This window comes from Telopea speciosissima, chromosome 10 (genome assembly GCF_018873765.1).
Source record: "Telopea speciosissima isolate NSW1024214 ecotype Mountain lineage chromosome 10, Tspe_v1, whole genome shotgun sequence".
NCBI lineage: Eukaryota > Viridiplantae > Streptophyta > Magnoliopsida > Proteales > Proteaceae > Telopea > Telopea speciosissima.
Window position 1 is genome coordinate 18,391,050 of NC_057925.1, and position 21,977 is coordinate 18,413,026.

General features: G+C 38.4%; 1 protein-coding gene across 1 annotated transcript; it reads right to left on the reverse strand.

The window, feature by feature from the left end:
* Positions 1-17,969: 17,969 nt before the first annotated feature.
* LOC122643935 (protein DETOXIFICATION 40-like) lies at positions 17,970-21,450 on the reverse strand. The gene is made up of 6 exons (XM_043837510.1): positions 20,513-21,450; positions 19,570-19,626; positions 18,795-19,033; positions 18,365-18,483; positions 18,191-18,280; positions 17,970-18,053 (listed from the first exon to the last, which is right to left on the reverse strand). Exons 1-6 carry the CDS (start codon positions 21,316-21,318, stop codon positions 17,991-17,993), a joined length of 1,374 nt encoding a protein of 457 aa, XP_043693445.1. The 5' UTR covers positions 21,319-21,450; the 3' UTR covers positions 17,970-17,990.
* Positions 21,451-21,977: the final 527 nt, after the last annotated feature.

Genomic DNA, 21,977 nt, shown 5'->3' on the forward strand with positions numbered 1-21,977 from the left:
GGGTGCTTTCATTTTTTACTATTTTAATGAAAAAAATAGTAAAAAGTAGAAGATGAATGGTGGGTTAAATAGGTTACTAGGTGAAAAGGAAGGGCAATCTGGGTATTGAAAAACATGATGGTAGAAAGAGATGTAAAAGTTTAAAAGCAGGGTAGTTTCAAAAAAGAAGTTTAAGATAGGATAGTTTTAGTAAATATAGGCTAAGTGTAGGGTAGTGATAGTAATTACCCCTAAATCTAATCCTATAGAAAAATAGTATCAGTGGTCTGTTGCAAAAAATAAAGAAAACCTAATGAAAGCAATGGTTAAGCTAATCCTAGGAAGTAAGTAATATGTTGGAAAAAAACAAAAAAACAAAAACAAAAACAACATCTTTTTTTTAACCCTTAACTCTGGGGTTACTCAGGTTAGCAAACCACGATTCACGACCCAACAACCCTACTCCGCCTCGCCTCTAATGGCCTCAGCCGCAGAACTCCTTCGAAGTTTCATATTCCATCTGGCGATGTAACCCACCATCTCCCGCCGCCGGCGTAACTCCATTGAAGCACCTAAGAATGAAGTGAAATGCTTACGGGACTCAATAGGATACTTCATCTGCTATTCTGTTCTGTTCTACTCTCCCTGCTTTACTTCGTCTTCCCCACCATTTCCAATTAATATTCTTCACTGTTATTATGTCTTTCTTTATCTTTACCGCATCATTTAGCTTTTTCATTTTTCTTTTTTGTTGTACATTGTCTTCTCTTCGGGAATCCAGAAACTCATTCCAGAAAATTCTTTAGAATTGCTATCAGTGGTTGATTTTGTGAGATGTCTCTTCCACCACTTTAAAATCAACAATGCTTTTGTCTTTAATTTGTGAGATCTCTCTTATAGTTGGGTAAAGGTTTCTTACATCATATTCTCACATAATTTTAGCCCTTTTTCTCAAAATGACAGACCAAATAGGAAGCCTTTCTAAAATGAACCCTTTTTTAGGTAATTTTCCCCTCATAATTTATAAATATGTCATCAATATTTTGTATTTATCTCCTTATTTGGTAATATGGCAATCTTATAGGACAATGGTCAAACCTTTGAGCAACTTATTCACTTTGTGTTAAAATTTTACAGTGAGATGAGTAATAAGTTATTTATCACATTACACTTCTAGAGATTTTCTTATTGACATTTCTTAAGCTATCCAATAATTAGTTTTTTTTTTTTTTTTAACCTTTTTAGTATAACATACATTTTTCTTCCAATCAGTATAAATATTTATTGTCAATTCACATGTATACATAATTACTGTCATTTCACATGTATACTCAAAAATTATGCACAATAATGAAACCTTTTGATAATGACATAATGATGTCATTTTCATATTATTTTTGAAAACCCTTTTATACCTTTAAATTAAATAATTTTTGGGAAAGACAAAATGGGCAATTAAAAGGTGTAAAGTTCTAAATACACTTATATAGGTGTTATTTAGACACTCAATTTTCTTATTAACACCCATTAGGCTATGTTTGGAAACCAAGAAAAAAAAATAAAATAAAAATTCAAAAGTTTTTTAATTTGAGGAAAGAGAGCCACACACAAAAACCAATGATTGTGTCTCTGTGAGATTTCATAAGGTAGGCTGACATAGTCTCATTTTTGTTTTTAATAAAATCGGTTTAGCAGTGTTGATGGAAGCTACCTTAATGGTATGAGTCCAATTGCTATGTGTGGACGTAAGGTATTGTTTCCTTAATGGGAAGAAAACCCTAATTTCTATGCAGGGTTGGTCCCTACCCTCACTACTATAAATAGTTGTCACTGACCCATTAAGTGACTAATCTTAAGAAAACCTAAAGTTGAGTGGAAGAGGGTAGACCAGACCAACGCAGTTCGTGTGCGACAGAGATCGTTAAGAGTTTGGCTTCCACAACTATGGATCCAGGTACGCCAATCACACATCTGTTATTCTTGCATGCTCATCGATCTCCATGAATGTTCTGCATGAATTATTCTATCAATGATATAAGAGCAGTTTCATGATAGAGAAGGGACTACAATTTTGTTTTGTGTTTTCATGACCGATTCGGTGGATTAGATCCAATTGCCATGTCTGAAACCATAGCCTAGCCTTTATTCAACCGATCATTGTGAAAGTAACCATCTATGGCTTTAGACCCTTCTAAGTATGTATCTCATCCGCCAAGAACCAAATTCATAAAAATAAAAAAATAAAAAAATAAAAAGGGAAAAAGGGTTGCGTCCGTGGTTGAAACCATGGCTGCAAATAGTCTCCGCAGAACTGTTCCTCGTCGTTCGGTGATCTTGATCCCTGTCGGGGTTCACCTAATGATCCTGACCATATGAAAGTTTTTTTTTTCATGGTTGGAATCTGGGTTTATGGTCCTTGTTAATATATTAAAAAAAAAAAAAAACCTTTAGATCAGAAGTTGAACTCGGTTGTCTCGGTAGCCTTCATCTATTGGCTTTTTCGGTGTTTGGACACCGGCATCTTAAACCGGAGTTGTCATAGCTGGAATCAGGTGGTCGTTCGTCCGCTTTTATCGACGCCGTCGGTGAAGGCAACAATGTATTTTTTGGAACCCTTAAAAGGGGGTTTCCTGGTTTTCTGTCAGCGTTGGGTTTTCCAGGCTGCCACTGAGGACGGGGTTTTGGATTCAGGAGCGTTACGATCCTTCGCTGGTATTTTCCAGGCCACCAGCCCTCTCGTTTGGCCGCTGTCGGAAGTGCTGGTAAACCTTGAAACCCCAAAATAAGTTTTCTTTCGTTCTCTGCTTCTTGCGATTTGGGGAAGAAGGAGGGAATATTCCCTCTCCGCGATTCCTTCTTTTAACCTATTTTGATTTAATAATAAAAAAAAAAAAAGACGGTCAACATGGTTTTGAACCGTGTAATAAAACAGAAACCACCTTTTTGGTAGTGCAACTAATAAAAAAAAAAAAACTACCTTTTTGGGTAGATGTGCAACTATTTAAAAAAAAAAAAAAACCAAAGCATGTGGTGTCAATTTTGTCTTTATTCTTAGTTGTCAAAAACCGGATTTTATGGGTTGATTATGGAGTTTTTTTTTTTTAAATAATCAAAGAAAAGGTTTTGCCTTTTATAATTATCATGGGTGTGTTTTGTCTATGATGGATATGCTAACATATGTCGATTCTTGGTGCTAAAATGCACCACGGTTCTGGTCGACCCGCCAATCCAATTCGGTGACCTGATCCATCGACCCATATATATATATATATATATATATATATTTTATTCATGACCTGATCCGATTGACCAAACTTTTTGAATTGGTTCAGCCCTTGGTTCAAATCTGATTTCTGATTTAATTTTGTTCAAGTTGGTTCTTATGGGTTTATTTGTTGTGACTTTTAATTCTGTCACGAGTATGTGCAATATTTGTTTAATTTTGCTTTTACCTTGTAATGTTACATATTGAAACGATAGAGCACATATGATGTATACATGACGGGATGTTCTATTTCTATAATGATAGCGAACATTATTGAATGCCAACACTTAAGAAAATTATGTGTTCCATATTACCTCGTGATGTTCCCTCTTGTAACAATAGAAACAATTTAAGTGTTTGATTAGTGTCTCATTATGTTTCAAATTGGCACAATAGGAAATTTTTATGCATGGTAACACACTTAAATTTTATTTTTGTTATATTTGTTACATGCTTAAAGAGGATTTTTAATGGAAATAAAATGAGTCCATTCAGTTTTTGGTGGTTTATTATTATAAAGTTCATTAAATTGAAAATGCGTAATATGGATATAAGCCTATATTAATTTTATTTATTAAAGGCTTATCATTGTTTTATGCCATGTCTAGCACATTGTCATATTGATTGATCGAACCGGTGGGAGGACGAAATTATGTACTCCGAGTCGGTTATATGGTTCAACCAGTGGGACAATGTAATTATGAACTTTGTTCAGATTTTGGCTCAATTTTTGTCTGGTTTGGTTCAATTTTGGCTATAGATTATTCGTAGAAATTGATTTGGTTCATTCTATTTACAGAAGTAATTTTTTGTTGATATAATTCATGAAAATATTTCAGAGAAATATTTTTTTACTTCAGAATATTATTTATGTTCCATAGAAACACTTCTATTTCAGGGAAACAATTCTGTTTTAGAAACAGTTTTAGTAAAACTAATTTTCTAAATTATTGTAAGGCTATTTTTAAGCCATTTCTGAACCGTTTTAATCCTGAATTTAAAGAATATCTTGAACCTGTGGGAGTATAAAATTTAAATCAAGGGTAATTTAATGTTCCATACAGTGTCAGAAACGTGTTAAAGCATACTCTCAATTTGAGAGACATTAAATTAAACTCACACAGAAGGGTCTGTTTAGCTGCTTTATGTATCTCTTTAGCCTTCTAAGGTGTTGTATGGATACATAAAGAATTGTTTGGTTGTATATTAGTTATTCAATTGTTTAATCGTTTAATATGATTATTATACTTGTTTTCCCTCATGCTATGTCACATACATGTATTTTTTACAACATCACATTTTGGACTATTCTAAGTGTGGATTTAGTGCCATTAAGGTTGTGACATTTAACTATGTCACTAGGCAGTATATAAAACTACATGTATATTATAATACATTAAGAAATTTGTGACATTTTGTATTGCCATGAGGTATTATAATCAGTGATATACACTTTTGGTTATTTGTGACATTTAGAGAAACACAATCTTTAATGTTTGATATTTATAAATTTGTCATTGAGGGGATATTGTTACCACATGTTCCATCATTTTATATCTCATAAAGTTATTTTAGGCAATCTTATAAATATGTGAAGGCATTGAAAATTTAATTTTTTGTAACTCCTGTACAAGATGAACATGATGATGTCCACGTATAATTGAGGTTTTGGATCATAAAAGTAGTAAGCTTGAGCTTATAAAGTTACGGATTAAATACTTCCATCATAGTTTTAATGAAACCTACTTGAAAAGTCTTATAAATGGATTGACCATAAATTGTTTATGGAAGTGAATCAGAAATCATACGATTTAAGTTTGATCTATTGAAATAATTTCTAAATTCTAGATATGACCTTATGATTTTTGTATTTGGCTTCATTTCTAGAAATCGTTTCTGTAGATTGGTTATATACATCATTTCTGGTCTTGAAAATTATTTATCAATAAACATTTATGGATTACTTTCTGTGCTTACAGTTATTATTTTGGAACATCTACGATATCGTAATTATGAATCTATTGACTAGTTTTTTTTTTCGATGAAAAATGACATATATATTTAGTTAGAACGAGAAAGCCTGTACACGGTAGTGTTTGTGGTGTCAACCCACCTATAAGATATGTTAGAAAAATTATGTGTTAGTTCTGTAAATTCAAAAAAATAAGGTAAGCAACTCCAAGGTATAAAAGAGAAGGTCTGTCTAGACAAAAGGTCAAAAAGAGTCTTGTTGCATCACCATATCTCCCTTAGAATGATATGATCTGCAACCGCTGTCCTCCATCCATGTAGAATGCCACAGAGCTCTGCCACCAGTTCATCTTTAGAAGTCGTTCGACCGGAACTGGTTTTAAATCTTTTCCCTTTATGGAACATCGAAAATGTCCACTTGGCTATTCCAAGTTTGGGATCAAAAACTCCTATGACCAGCAAACCAGGCAAGCCCATTGTAAGGTCAATGATAGAATTATCAGTAAGTTGTGGATAAAGTGTGTGGTGAAGTGTATGTTATGCATGAGGAAGTAAAGTATTTGTTGAAGAGGGAGTTAAATGTAGGTCAGAGATCCAACGATTAACAAAATGGATGATCTGGATAGGGTCAGCCTTAAACCCATCATTTAAAACCTTATTTCGTACAGACCAAACAAAATAACAGGTATTATAAAAATAGAAAAAAACCAACAAAAAGACTGTTTTTGCATAGCACTGGAGCTAAGGAGGGAAGCACACAGACATATGAGCGAGAGAGTAGATAAGTGCTCGGTTCTCAATCCAAGTGGGCCAGAAGCCGAGATTCGCTTAGTCCAATCACAAGATAGAAAAAGATGCCAAAGTGATTCCTTGTGAAAGCCACAGAATACACATGAAGGCTCGACATGTATCCATTCCGAAAGCGAATCTCTGACAGGAAGCCCTGCATTTAAGACATGCCAAAAGAAGATTTTAAATCGCGGATGTAAATTAAGTTTCCAAAAAAATTTCCACCATTGGCTAATCAGAGGATTCGGTAAAATAGAGGTTGTAAGTTGTTTAGCAGCTAATCTGGTGGAGAATCTACCATTCTTAAACAAAGTGCAAGCCCAAATATTAGTACAATGGGAGATATTGATTCGAAGTATACTATTAATAGTTTGAGCATCAAAGTAAGAGTTTAATAATCCGGCCCGTCGACTTGTTTTTGGGCCAGTAGGCCCGTTGCCAGTATGGTCTTTTGATTTTGACTGATTTTGGTCTTTTGGTTTAAGACAAAGATTCAAACAAGGTTGATTAGTTCAATAGTGAACAAGTTTTAGATCTTATATGAAGTTTTCTTATGGTATCACGATGGGAAGATCGAATTCTATCCTATTATAGGTGATGGGTGCATTACACATTGGTTTATATGCATTACACTTGTCTTTCATGAATTTTAACCAACTTGATGTATTTTTACTTGCTCATTGGTGTTATATAGTTTGTGACATTCAGTTTCGTCACGAGAAATTGCATGTAGCCTATTCTTGATATTGACATCTAGTGATAATTCTAAACGTCACGAAAAGATTAATTTGGTGATATTTCTGTAAATATATTGACTATGTGTGTTTTATGATAAAAGCAATCTTGATGGAGATTATTGAAATAAAATGGGCATTAAGTAGCAATCCAAGTCTATGGGGTTCATGATTTAGGTGATTATGCTTTCCACTTAGTGGGCTAGTTACTTGGATTGTGAGATCATCATTGAATATTCGGATGGATTAATTGCAGTCAAGGAAACCATATGGCGAACGATGTGCTCTTGCCACCACAGGTGAATCATCGTTCGGCCTATTTCGCTTGATGGTGTTAGGGTGATGTTTTAGGCTTCGCAGCTCTAGAGGTTCTTGTCTTGCCACCACAGATGACAGAATCTTCAGAATGGTGTTGTTTCAAACGTCTCACCTTACATGTGAAAGAGTCCATTGCGTGTTGGGCGATCTTGCTACCACAGGTGTGATCCCGATGGTGCCAGAACTTTCTCCAGTTGTTATTTTCCTATAGTTATTAAAATAAACACTAGGATAAATCTGATTAATAAGCTCTAATTAATCAGTTTTAGTCATATTATTGGGATATTGATATGCCTTAAGTTATTACATATTGTATGTTTTGGTATATTTTGTGTGATCATGTTTGCCAGCTTTAACTTCCTAATTATCTTCCATCAAAATGTTGAATGATTCCAATTTAGGGAATGTAACGAATTCTTGAATGTTTTCTATAGTTATAATGAGAATGGATTTTGCCATTTTAGAGTTGACAAACCTCCCAAGCCATTGGCTGACAACTCTATTGAAGATAAAGGTCTTTATGAAAAGTGGGAGGAGTCAAATCGGTTATATCTGATAGTCATAATATATATTATGGACATGACCATCAAGAAAAATATCATTTTTGATTGAGAGTGATAAGGAACAGAAACTCATTACACCTATAAACAGAAGATTCATTATTCATGATAAGCTTTAAAGAACACTTACATGGATTTTGTGTTGTTTACACCCAGTTCTTATAATAGTGTAAGTGTGTTTGTGAATATATTATAAATTACTAATTATGTCATACAAGTTGAGTTAAATAGAGATAAAATACTTGATACGTTTTCTTGAATGGTATATTATTTAGTTATTCTTGTCATAGTTTGACAACATTTATCTAAAGATCAGTGGGAGTTAGATAATCTTTTTTTGTATTTTATAGTAATGATATTCTTGCTGCAATTAATAATGTTACCCTTTTACTTGAGACAAAACAGTTGTAACCATTTTGATAATGTTAGCATATTAACATTCCATTAATCACAGAGGTTTAGGGATTACCTGAACCGAATGGAATCGCAGCGGAAGGGATGATCGAATGCGGCTTGCAGTTACGAGCAGATCACGATCATGAACAATCTTAAAAAGTTTCTCCACGAAGAAGAACCCCACACCACAAAACCCTAGGCAACAATGGAAACCCTAGAAAAAGCAGAACTTGAAAGAGAGGGAGAGAGTTTCTAATTGTGTTACTCACTTAGGGTTTGAGCCAAATAACATATTTATAGGCTAAACCCCTAGGGCTCCCCACTAATCTGATTCCCTCTAGGAATCTAATCTAAGGGATAAGAAGGGGGAAAGGAATCGATCACTTAAGTGATCGTTCCTCCCTCTCTCGTCTTGGGCCTGTGATCAGCCCCCACATGTGGGCCATCAAGTTAGGCCCAAAGCCCATTAACGTTTTACATCTCCCACTCGCCCACATAGGGCGCATAAATTTAATTATGCATTCAAGTTTCTCTCATTTCGCATTATCCTCCATACAGGTAATGGGGCGTGTAACCTATCGAGATGATACAAGGTAGGAGTACTATATCAAACTTCCATCTAGCCAACATAATACATCACTCTCAAAAGTCTCGAAATACCCCAAACGATCCACTTACACCCGATCTAACACTCTCGACCCCTCATGATGAGCAGTGCTAATCCTTGGTATGTAATGTACTCATGACTGCGTCGATCACAAATACGACACGTCGCCCGGGCAATGAGTCACATAACAAAGTTGTAACGTCCAATGGTTTTCCCTAAGCCCCTCATGTCAATCCAAATATCCCTAACAGCTTTCCCAATCACTTCCCGCTGGACCGCATCATGCATGGTCCTAAGGAGAACGTCAAAGTAGCGTCATTGAGTGTCCTTTTCATGACATTGTCTCAGGTAATAAGGGTACTATGGGATTAATATAATCCACGTGGCTCACATAGTGATGAAGCAGGGATCTATTCGGTCACTCTCACAATCGATCGATATAATAAGCACATGCAGTATGATGTGCATGCTATGGCATAACTCCCACTAGGGTGGGCATGTCACTCGTAATAAATAAACGCCATACAGATCTTAGTCTAGTCGCTTCTCTAAGCGCCTAACCTGAGTCTCTAGCGCAGTCACCCTCATGGTTTCTGCGTAGAACCTCACATCTGGCTTCTAACAAGCTACTTGGAAGTGTGGTGTCTTCCAAGTTGGACCAAGTAAAGGTCACATCTTAGCTCTAACTAAGGCCCCATAGAGCACACATGCTCATGGGCTCATCTCATTCGCTACACCCTAGTGCTGAGGCGAATCACCCGCGTGAGTGGGTCGATTCTAAGCCTGGTGACATCTTTACAAATAATGAATGTATACACACAAGATTACTCAAACAAATATATGCTCATCAATAAATGTAAGAGAAATACAGATAAATGTCCATCATAAACTAAGTGTTCTCAAAGAAAATACATATCAGATCCGCCTGAGTCCCAAGTTCCTAACGTGAACTAGGAAAACGTCTCTGGCAATGTGCTTAGTCAATGGATCAACCAAAATATTGCTAGTGGAGATATGCTGCAGAACCACTTTACCTTGCGCTACCATATCTCGAATGTAGTGATACCGTATGTTAATGTGTTTGGCTCTACCATAGAACTTGGGGTCCTTCGTAAATGCAAGCGCTGTCGTACTGTCACAATGTATAACCACAACGTCGTCTGAGTGAGCAGAAATGCAAAGTCTCTGCAAGAACCTCCTAAGCCAAATGGCCTCCTGTACTGCTGCCGAACATGCGACATACTCTGACTCCATCGTGGACAGGGCGATGTAGGTCTGTTTTTTGCTACTCCAAGTGATAGCCCCGCCTCCCAAGATAAACGCATACCCCAAAGTGGACTTGCGTTCGTCTCTATCACTAGCCCAATCAGCATCACTGTAGCCTCTCAGTCTCAAGTCTGAACCACTGAAGATGAGTGAGAGGTCTACGGTGCCACATACGTATCGAAGTATCCTCTTTATTGCCTGCCAATGAGCTGGCCCTGGGTTACTCTGGTAACGGCTCACCATGCCAATAGCAAAGCAAATATCTGGACGTGTGCACATCATTGCATACATCAGACTACTTACTGACGCTGCATAGGGTATTTTGGATATTTGGTTTCTCTCTTCATCACTCTTAGGGCATTGGTCTAGGCTCAAAGTGCATGCCTTGTCCATTGGAGTGTCAACGGGTTTCGAGTTGCTCATATGAAACTGCTCCAGGACTTTCTTTATTTAAGTTTCTTGAGACAAACTAAGAAGTCTCCTAGTGCGATCCCTCACAATCTTCACGCCCAAAACAAAGTTGGCCTCACCCATGTCCTTCATCTCAAAAGTAGAGGACAACCACTCTTTAGTGGCGACAATCATTTCAATGTCATTCCCAGCCAACAAGATGTCATCAACATACAATGATAGGATAAGGAACCCCGCCTTGGACCGTTTAACATACACACAGTGGCCCTCTTCAATCATGTCAAAACCCACAGTGGTAATGGCATGGTGAAATCTAATGTTCCACTGCCTGGACGATTGCTTAAGGCCATAGATGGAACGTTTAAGACGGCATATTTTACGCTCATGTCCCTTCTTCTCAAAGCCCATAGGCTGAGCCGTAAAGATCTCCTCGTCCAGTTCTCCATTGAGAAAATCAATTTTAATGTCCATTTGGTAGAGTTCCAAATCCAACTTTGCGACAATGGCTAGAATGAGGCGTATTGAGGCCATTCTCACCACAGGGGAGAACGTCTCAACATAGTCTATACCCTCCTTTTGGGTATATCCCTTCTCCACAAGATGTGCCTTATACTTGTCAATTGATCCATCTGCCTTTCGCTTGACCTTCAGGACCCACTTGTTCCCGAAGGCCTTACGTCCAAGTGAAAGATCAACTAACTCCTAGACTTGGCTCTTGCTCATGGAACTCAACTCATCTTCCATAGTAGCTTGCCACATTTCCTTAGCTGGAGAAGAGAGCGCCTCACTCACTGAGGCTGGCTCATCCTCATCCCTCGGGACACAGACAAGGGCATCGTCCGCTTCAATCTCAAAATGACGTCGAAGAACGTGTCCACGTGCGCTCTTAAGCGCAGAGGGTTCTTGACCCATGGGTTGTGCACTTTCATTAGGTAGCGCACTCTCACCCTCTCTGGTAATCTCATGATGAGTGTTTAATTCCTCACCCTCGCCAAGAGTAGGTGAGACGCTTTCATCAGTCTCTATCTCAAAGAGATCAAGGTCTCTACTAGCGTCACTAATGCTAGGAAAATCGGTCTCTAAAAAATCCACATCGTGGGACTCACTCTCTGTCATTCCTCCATGTTGATGTTCACCGTATACTACATAGCCTTTCGAGGTATCAGAATATCTTATAAAGATACTCTTTTTAGCTCTAGGGCCAAGTTTTTCAAACTTATGGGAGGTACTATGAACATATCCTGCACATCCCCATGGTCGCATATGCCCCAAAGTGGGCTTTGCGTCTTTCCACAATTCATAGGGAGTGGAGGGAACTAACTATGATGGCACGCGATTAAGGACGTAAGCAACGGTCAACATAGCATCCCCCTAGAAAGATATTGGGAGGTTGGCCTGCGCCATCATTGATCTAACCATATCTAAAAGCGTCCTATTCCTCCGCTCTGCTACACCATTTTACTGTGGAGTGTAGGGAATAGTCAGTTGCCTAGTGATTCCTTTTTCCTCACACATCTCTTTAAATTGATCGGACAGATACTTGCATCCTCGGTCAGTGTGCAGAGTTTTTAACCTCTTACCTTGTTGATTCTCAACCTTTGCTACAAAGCGTTTGAAGCAGTCTAACACTTTGTAGCAGTGAGCGATCAGATACACATAACCATATCGTGAATAATCATCGATAAAGGTGAGAAAATAGGAAGCACCATGACGTGCCTTCACATTCTTTGGTCCGCAGATGTCTGAATGGACAAACTCTAGGGTCTTGGTTGCCCGTTTAGCCTTTCTAAAAGGCTTTCGGTGGGCCTTACCCGCTAAACAGGCCTCACATAGTGGTAAGTTGACTTTAGCGAGTGAGCCAAGAAGGCCTTCTCGAGCTAGCCGTCCCATCCTATCTCGACCTATGTGTCCTAGTCTAGCATGCCAAGTAATTGAATCTAGACTAGTATTAGAATCAACTACAAAAGATGAAGATAAAACAATAAGAATTATCAAATCTAATTTAATAAAACCATTCTCAAGCCTACAATGTCCAAAACTACTACCATTCCATCGTATCTCAAAAGAGTCAGCATAAAAAATAAATGACTATCCTAAAGTCAATAATGCAGTAACTGAAAGTAGATTATGCTGGATTTCTGGTGCGTATAGCACATCATGAAGTAGCAAGATGCACCCAGTGCGTAAGGTGAGCTGGTAGGTACCAATTCCTGGAACTGCTTCACTAGTGTCATTACCCATGTATATACTTTGGGCGTCATTCGAAATCTTTCTATAATCTACAAACCCTCCTCAATCTCGCGCTATGTGTCTTGTTGCACCTGTATCCACAATCCAATCAGATTGAGTTTGGGCAACCAAAAAGTGTGTACATACAAAAGTACAAGGAGAGAGGCAGAAATGGTACCTGCTTCGCTTCAGTGCAGTCACGAGCGAAGTGCCCCATCTTCTGGCAGTTGTAGCACTTGACCTTGGTGATATCTTTCTTTCCACCTCGCTTGCCACGTCGGTGCTTGGTGGTTTACGCCCAGTACGCACAGCTTTCTGAGCTTGATCCTGATTCCCAGTGGTCCTTTGTCTCTTGCGCTTAGACCCATTCTTGCGCTGCCCCGCTTGGGTGACAAGGGCATGTGATTGGGTAGCCTCTAGGTACTCCGCCTCTAGTTCCACATGAGCGGCAATGTCATTAAATGTCTTGACAGTGTCATTATGTGTCAGAACTATCTTCATCTGTCCCCAAGAATCAGGCAATGTCCTGATGACGACCTATACTTGCTGCTCATCGGTAAGGTGTACCCCAACATTATCCAATTTTTGGATCATGTCTTTCACGACCCTGAGGTGTTCAATCATAGTATGCTTGGGGTCCTTACGGTACATCTCAAACTTCAAGGTCATGGACCTAAGTCTGGTCGTGGATGTACCGCCACAGTCGAGCCTTACCTGGTCCCACATGGACTTGCCAGTCTCGCACTTCTCATACTGGCCAATAAGATCATTATGCATCGTACTTAACATAAGAAAGCGCGCACTACGATCTCTCTTAAATCGATTGTCATACGCCTCTTTTTCTTGACGGTGACGGGTTGTAGTATCCACTTCGGATGGGGCCATCTCACTGGTCAGGAGGTCTAGGTAATCTTGCTCATTAAGCAAGAACTTGGCCTTTTGGTGCCACATGTCATAGTTGGTGCCATCCAACTTATTGCCTTGGTTAAGGTCAACAACAACACTTTTCAAGGTCATCACTACAATGTGCAAACGAGGACATTTAGTATACATCCATAAATCTACAAATTTGTTCAAGAAACCCTAATTAAAATTAATGGTACCCTTCCCCACACGGTGAGACCAAAAACTTCGCTAAGCTAGTAATCAAATCTCACAATGTGTGGGTCTGGGGACATATAACTTTAACTGATTTCAAACAAATGTAGGAGAAAAAACAAGAATCTCCTAACCACAGTTTAATGCGCCATACACATGGGTGCGCAAGGGACTCATCACACAAGAGACCCAAGTTTGGTATTTGAAGTGATATGCCGAGTCAGTACGGGGTTATGATAAGCAGTGCAGTAGCTCCCATTATATGGCTTCTAAAAAAATATTAAAATTAAAACCGACTCTTTACATTCAAGATCAAACTACCGGCGAGCACTGCACTTTGTATCACTTCCAGGCACTAACTCTAACGCACATCTATCCAAATAAACACATCACTTGACAAGTATCAAATCCATCCTATGAGAAATAAATAATAAAACATATGGTTGCTTGGGAAGGGGTGTTTGACAGCGATACCCTAATGGTAGCGTCAAACATGGTTGTACCGCAATGGGGGGAATCGCATGTTTCTTTATTAACAAAATGGCCTTGGGCGATCTCCAATACACATGGAAAAAATATGGAACGATCTGGGACAACACCCTATCTTCCATTTTTCTCCCATGAATCTCACAAAATGATTTCTCACTAATGGGGGGTGCACCTGACATAAATAAAATACCCCCAAAAATGAGAAACCCTATAGGAGATATCCCCAAAATTTGTTAGGGGCCACAAGAACAAATCATAAATAATACATATATCAAATTACATGTATATAAAAAATTATGATTTATCCCTAGATCAAGAAACCATATAATAACCAACTCAATAACAATCCCCAATACATGTATAACAAATCAAAGCATATGCATACAGTTGTAACTAACCATAAATATAAGCTTATTAGGGGGGGGGGGGAAAAACGGTAAGGGGGTGGGTGAAGGGATTCCCACTTCACCCATCTCCTTCTCCTAAAAAACCTTAAAAACAAATCCTTAAAAAAAAAAATGAAACTACCATTTTTTTTTTTTTAATATTTGTAGGGCTAGCCGCCATGCCAGCAGCCACAGTAGCTGCAGGCCACGGCATGTTGTTGCCACTGCTGTACGCACAGGCACAAGCCGGCAGATGCATAAAAACGAAAAAAAAGAAAAAATGCAGTTTAAAAAAAAAAAACTTGTCATCATTACAGTATGACATCATGATGTAATGGTTTTTTTTTTCAAAAAAAACTCCTGATTGCAGTAATGATTTTCCTTTTTTATTTATTCCTTTTTTCTTCTATTTCTTTCTTCTTTCTTTCTTCTCCGTTTCCATTTTTTTTAAACCCACCTACTGCTAGGAAAAAAAACAACCGGAACGATTGCAGCGGCCGTGCTTGGCCACTGCTGAGCATGGCCACTGCCCACTCAACGTTCCCTTTTTTTATTTAATAAAAAAAAACTACAGCCGAGTGCGGCTCGCCTTGTGCCAAGGTCGCTTCCAAGGAGGGTCGATCGATAGGCGAAGGAAAAAAAAAAAAAACTACGAACAACAAGCCCTAACCGGCTCTGATGCCAATGTTAGCATATTAGCATTCCATTAATCAAAGAGGTTTAGGGATTACCTGAACCGAATGGAGTCGCAGCGGAAGGGATGATCGAATACGACTTGCAGTTATGATTAGATCACGATCACGAACAATCTCGAAAAGTTTCTCCACGAAGAAGAACCCCACACCACAAAACTCTAGGCAACGATGGAAACCCTAGGAAACACGGAACTTGAAAGAGAGAGAGAGAGTTTTTAATTGTGTTACTTACTTAGGGTTTGAGCCAAATAACATATTTATAGGCTAAACCCCTAGGGCTCCCCACTAATCCGATTCCTTCTAGGAATCTAATCCAAGGGATAAGAAGGGGGGAAGGAATCGATCACTTAAGTGATCATTCCTCCCTCTCTCATCTTGGGCTTGCGATTAGCCCCCACATGTGGGCGATCAAGTTGGGCCCAAAGCCCATTAACGTTTTACCGATAAGAAAATCTTGGTGAAGCCTCTTATGTTTAGGCATTAAGATTCACTATACTAGAACTATGTACATTCTTGATTTGTCTCAAAAGACTTCTTATGAAAGAAAACAAATTTACTAACACTTAGTGAACTCAGGTGAATAATACTCTTTGTGCATCTAATGTTGGTAGTTTAATGTAACTTCAAGAATACATATGAATTGATATTGCTTATTTTATATTTGACTAATCTTGGAGTAGCATATTAAGTAACTGCCAACATGACCTACAAGACCACATGTGGATATCTGTTTGTGATGACAGATGGTGTTATATATTAGAAAAGTGTCTAATAGGCACCGACTGATTTTCCATATACAAACAAGGAATTTGTGATTTATTATGATGTCACTACTTAGACTCTATGGCTGATGAATTTTTTAACTCAAGGCATTTGATAGTTTAATGTAACTTCAAGAATACATATGAATTGATATTACTTATTTTATATTTGACTAATCTTGGAGTAGCACATTAGGTAACTGCCAACATGACCTAAAAGACCACATGTGGATATCTGTTTGTGATGACAGATGGTGCTATATATTAGAAAAGTGTCTAACAGACACTGACTGATTTTCCATATACAAACAAGGAATTTGTGACTTATTATGATGTCACTGCTTAGACTCTATGGCTGATAAATTTTTTAACTCAAGGCATTTGATAGTTATGCTTCCTTGTTAAAGAGAAAGTATGCGAGTTACAAAACTCAGTAGGGTACATTACTACAGATAGTATGATTGTTGATCCTCTCACTAAGGACTTGACTCCAAAAGTTTTCAGAAGCATGTTAGTAATATGGAATTTATTAGTTCTTTTGTTGTATTTTATTAGTGGGAGTTTTACCTATGTATACAGTTGCAACTGATTTCACATTCTTGTCTTTTTGTGATATTTTATTCTCGAAAATATACATACATCTTTTATTATGGCCTTTTGTTTATATGTATACACTTGATTAATTGCCTCCTACAGAATAAATTGAGGTCATATGTGGTGTATTTACCTCATTCGGTATATAAGATTCTAGTCAATGCACGCATATCCAGTTATTAGTAAAAGTCTCATTTGAATCCGAAGCATGAAATAAATGCATGCAGATTCTATTGTATACACTTGATTATTTGCCTCCTTCAAATATTTGAGGTTATGTGGTGTATTTGCCTTCTATAGTATCTAAGGCCTTCAGTAAATATACGCACATTTTATTCACTAGTAGAACCTCGTTCGATTTCAAGGACTTATACTAATATGTTGGGACGTTCGGACCCAGTCCCAATGAGCTTTCTTATGTGAAGTATTTACGTTTGGGCCACGCGTATGGTAAATGAGACCTCCAGTATTTATCTTATGCGGCTTATTCGGTTTTCAAGCCTGGACCAATTTGAAAATTGACATGTTGATCATTGTATCATGAATTTTCCATACCACACTCTCATATTGTACAGCCCAAGTCGGTGAGGCCATAAGCACTTTGACGTGTTAGGTCCCATGTCTTTTTAGATGTGATGATCCGCACTATTGGATGTTTATAGTTTCATTCAAACCAATGTATCAAGTTTAAGGTGTACTCCATTCAACACTTTCGTTTGTGACCACAATCAGTTCTTCTAAACCGGAAAGTCATTTTAAAAGATTTTCAAAATCAAAACTTATGACATATGCAGCCCAAGTAGGAGATTGTAAGATTCCATAAGGTAGGCTAGCACAACCCCACTGTTGTTTTTAATAAAACCGATTTAGCAAGTACTAATGGGAACTACCTTAATGGTATGAATCCAATTACTATGTATGGACCTAAATATTGTTTCCTTAATATGAAGAAAACCTTAGTTTTTATGCAGGGTTGGTCCCTACCCTCACCACTATAAATAGTTGTCACTAGCCCATCAAGTAACTGACCCTAAGAAAATCTAAAATTGAGTGAAAGAGAATAGACCAGACCAACGCAATTTGTATGCGACAAAGATCGTCAAAAGTTTGACTTCCACAACTACTGATCCAAATACGCCAATCACACCTCTGTAATTATTGCATGCTCATTAATCTCCATGAATGTTATACATAAATTATTTTATTAGTGTCTTCAAGTTTTTTTTTCCTTAGGTCACAAGTTTAAAAAGTTTGAGGCTCATAGTAAATCTAATTGTTAGTTGTCGTCATAAAGCAATTACAGAGATGGATGACCATCAACATTGTTAGTGAGGTTGAAGGATCTAACTCACACCATTCCACACCACACACATCACCACAGAAAACCATATCTCTTCACATGTTAACTAGCCATGCTTTTCAAGTTCCAAAGCTCGCTCCCATCACTCTTTCCCTATTGGTTCTTCATCGACTTTCCATTTATCCAAGCGTTTCATAGCTTTCTCCACCTAAAATTGAAGTCACATTAGAATTATTATGAACAAATACATCAACACAAGAGATCAATCATGCCTTGAATCACTTTATTTCATTTTTTTTTTCCTCTTCTACTTTAAAGATAAAAATGATAGTTTATGAGACTCACCTCTTTCTTCCAATCTGTTCGAAAGGTAACCCACAGTAAAATGATAGTCTGAATTGTTGTGCCACCTATCATCCCTGACCATATTCCCTACACCATCCACAGATATATGATCAAAGAGTGAATTTCCATAAGTAAATTATGGTAATATGTAGGATATAAATTATTTCATACCTTGGCACCTAAATTGTACTTAAAACCCAGCAAAGCCCCTAAAGGGATCCCAACAATGTAATAACATCCCACGTTAACATAAGCAACGAATGTTTGCCATCCACACCCAACAGCTACACCTGAAAAAGAACTTGGCTTTATACCCAATTCTTCAAACAACCATAGTTCAAAATTTCTCGAATATTTCCATAATTTTGAACCCCTGAGATGAAACATCATACGACACGTTGAAACCCCAAATAGACAATGTTTTGATTGAAATTTTGGAAATTTTGTTTTGAATTCTCGTTTATTTCGATTTAAAAATGCAACGTTTCAGTTATTTTGGTATTTGGGCCTTTCACATCCCAAAATGACAAACGAATTTTTAAAAATGATCACATTAATTTAAAGAGTTTCAGACATGAAGTTGTAATTAAAAAAAATGTACCTGACAAAACGGGTTGGACTCCATTGAGGATCAAAGTGATGGCTAGTAAAGGGCAAAGGTCTGAGACCGCTTGGGCTACAGCTTCTCCACCAGTAAAAGCATAGCTGATGACATCTCTTAATGCAAGCACCACTGCTGATAAGATCAATGTAGTTACAAAAGATATCAAAGTCACCACCACTACTGAGAATGCTGCCGATTTAGGGTGTCCAGCGCCAAGCTCGTTGCTCACCCTCACACTGTTATTATTATTTTTTTTTCATCAAAAAGAAAACAATGAAGTTAAAAACTAACACACTGTAGAACTATCAAACAACCAAGGTTGTGTTTGGTAAGCAATCTACGAATAGATTCTGGGTCTAAATAGATAAGAAGAATTGGATTTCGAAACGTGTTCTAGACCCAAAAAAAAAAACAAACTCATATGGTAAGCCCAAACCCAAACTCTAGAATGGGCAGTTTTGGACCTGGGTCTTTGTTAACCCAAGAAGAGCAGGCCTGACTCAACTTCTTTTTTTTTGGCCCAATTCCTTGTGGAGGAATGAACAATTCCAAACAATAATAATATTTAAATTAGGGGGTAGTTTGTAAGCATGCACGGTCGTGTCCCATTTCTCAAAGAGTTGAAAAAGTCATAAACCCGCACCCATTAATTAATGCCTTGAAACTCCCACCCTCACACATACACAGCTTACACAACTTACACAACCGTGTATGAAACTTTCCCCTTTAAATTAAGAAATCACAGTTCCTTTTATAGAAGTTAGAAACAAACCTTGCCGCTGCATTGAATCCAACGGAGATCATGAAAACCCAGCCACTTATTGTCATGCTGCACATTGTATACACATATTTGAGTTAACAAAAACAGTAAAAGTAGGTTTCGGATCCCACCGATATAATGATACCACCTGGCCAATACCGAACCAATGGTTAGAAATTGATAGGGGGTATGATATGATAGTATATATTTGAGACCCCTACCTAAATCTAGGGGTGTAAATGAATAGCCGGAATCCGTGTCCGTATCCGTGTCCGCTTAGCACTATCTGAATCCGTCCGAAAGCTAAAAGGATACGGATAGGCTATAGCTATCCGAAAAGCTATATTTACATGTAAACAGATAAAATATCCGATCCGTATTCGTGTCTGTATCCGTTTAGCACTATTCGAGCCGAATCCAATCCGTTTACAGCCCTACCTAAATCCATAATTTTGGTTTTTGGTTTGGATTCGGATTCACCTTTATAGCCCAACACAACCCACCGATTGAGACCCCCTACCTAAATCCATAATTTTGGTTTTTGGTTTGGTTTGGGATTAACCCTTATAGCCCAACAGAACCCATCGATTAAGAGTTGAGACCCCCTACCTAAATCCATAATTTAGGGGACCCTAATTTATAGTATTTCAAGTGACCCCACCATGAACAGAACCCTGGTCCTGTACTGCCGAACTACCCGGCAGACCCTATTCCCACATAATAAGGCAGGGAATGATCGCCTTACCCCTGTCGAGTGCCTTGCCCGTATAGGGGTAAGGCGGTCATTTACTGTCTTTCCCTTGTTTGGACAAGGCACTCGGACAGGGGTAAGAAGAACATTGCACAAAACCCTGTGAGGGCAGCGCGCCACAAAGGATCTGTATTGTCCTACAAATTGCAAAATGCAAAATAAAAATGGTTAATTAACAGGGTTAAGTAAGCTGTAGTGCTTTACCAGATAGAGAGAGAATCCAACGATAACTGAGGGTTCTCCAGCAACCCAGCAAGCAAAACTAGTATCTGAAAATACCAAATCTCCAAGCACAACATCACCGCCGACGAAGCCGATAACTTAAAAAACTCGAACAGCCCTGAAAAAGCTTCCAATGTGAACCCGGTCCATGTCTTCTTACACTTCTCACTCTTCACTATATAAACGAACTGAGCCACCACTATAACCCACCACGACAAGCTCAGCAACAAAGAAGCCCCAAACAACCCAAGCCCGATCTTGTACACCGCCACCCAGCTTAATAACATATGAAGAACCAACGTCACCGTCGCTATGTAGGCACTGGGGGCCACAATGCTCTGTGCCTGCAAGAATTTCTGTATAGGGAAATTGGCTGCATAGGCGAATATCTGAGGGATCAGACCATAAACAAACACGGAAGCTGCCGATGCGATTCTTGATGATTCCCCAAGGAGGATCAAGATTGGCTTAGAGAAGATGTAAATGATGGTAACTGGAATTCCAGTTAGCATAAGTAGGATCGTTGATCTCTGCAAGTATACACCAAGCATTTCGTACTTCGATGCACCGTAGGCTTGCCCACATAGGGTCTCCACTGCACTCCCCATTCCAAGCATGACTCCATAAGTGAAGGCTTGGATGCCGGTGTTGCCGAGGGAAGCAGCGGCGAGTTCGAGGTTACCGAGGTGGCCGGAAAAGATCTGGGTAGACATTGACATGAGATAGTTGATCATGTAAACGATCACGGACGGAGCAGCGAGATAGAGGAGGAGTTTGAGCTCGATCATGGTGGCTAAACGGAGACGTTTCAGTTTAGGTAACTGGGTATCTGATAGAATACATTCTAGTTGATCGATGGCTTGGTTATCGGGAGAAGATAGTGATATTGGGGAAGAAGATGGTGATTTTGGAGAGAGGAGAGGTTGATCGAGTTCAGTGTATTGATTGTTTTGATGATCCATGTTGGGGTTGTTCTTGTGAGAAGGTTAGGGTAAAGAGTGTAGAGAAATAGATGAGTTGGGTCTCCTACTCAAAACTTAAAAGCAGTGAGAGCTGGTGTCTTGAGTGACTTCTGAGTTCTGACCCGAGTTTAGTGGAGGGTTGATGTGGGAGTAAAGAGAGAGAACATGTTTGGGTAGTTCGGCTTCTAGAGTCGTCCTTTAAAGTAAACTAGGCGAGGTTATATGATATGAAAACTGTTAAAGATCATATCATCAGTGTAATAGGAGGATGGTTTGTAGTCTCGGATCGGATTGGCCAACTTGAATCGGATTTTTTGGATTGATCAACTTTAGATCGGATTGATACTTGTTATTTTTTTATTTTTTTTAATATCTTATTAATATTTTTACTGATCCAAGCTCCATCCAATAAAATCTGAATTTTAATCATTTTTTATCTATTCAAACCGATTTTGACCGATCCAGATCGGACTCAGGATCAGTAT

What these genes read in the sequence shown, in the direction of transcription:
- LOC122643935 (XM_043837510.1), bottom strand. Translation starts at nt 21,318, where the DNA reads ATGATCGAGCTCAAACTCCTCCTCTATCTCGCTGCTCCGTCCGTGATC. An exon ending in AGTCCAACCCGTTTTGTCAG is followed by an intron (nt 18,484 to 18,794) that starts GTACATTTTTTT and finishes GTTCTTTTTCAG; the next exon opens with GTGTAGCTGTTGGGTGTGGA. An exon ending in AGTACAATTTAGGTGCCAAG is followed by an intron (nt 18,281 to 18,364) that starts GTATGAAATAAT and finishes TGGATGGTGTAG; the next exon opens with GGAATATGGTCAGGGATGAT.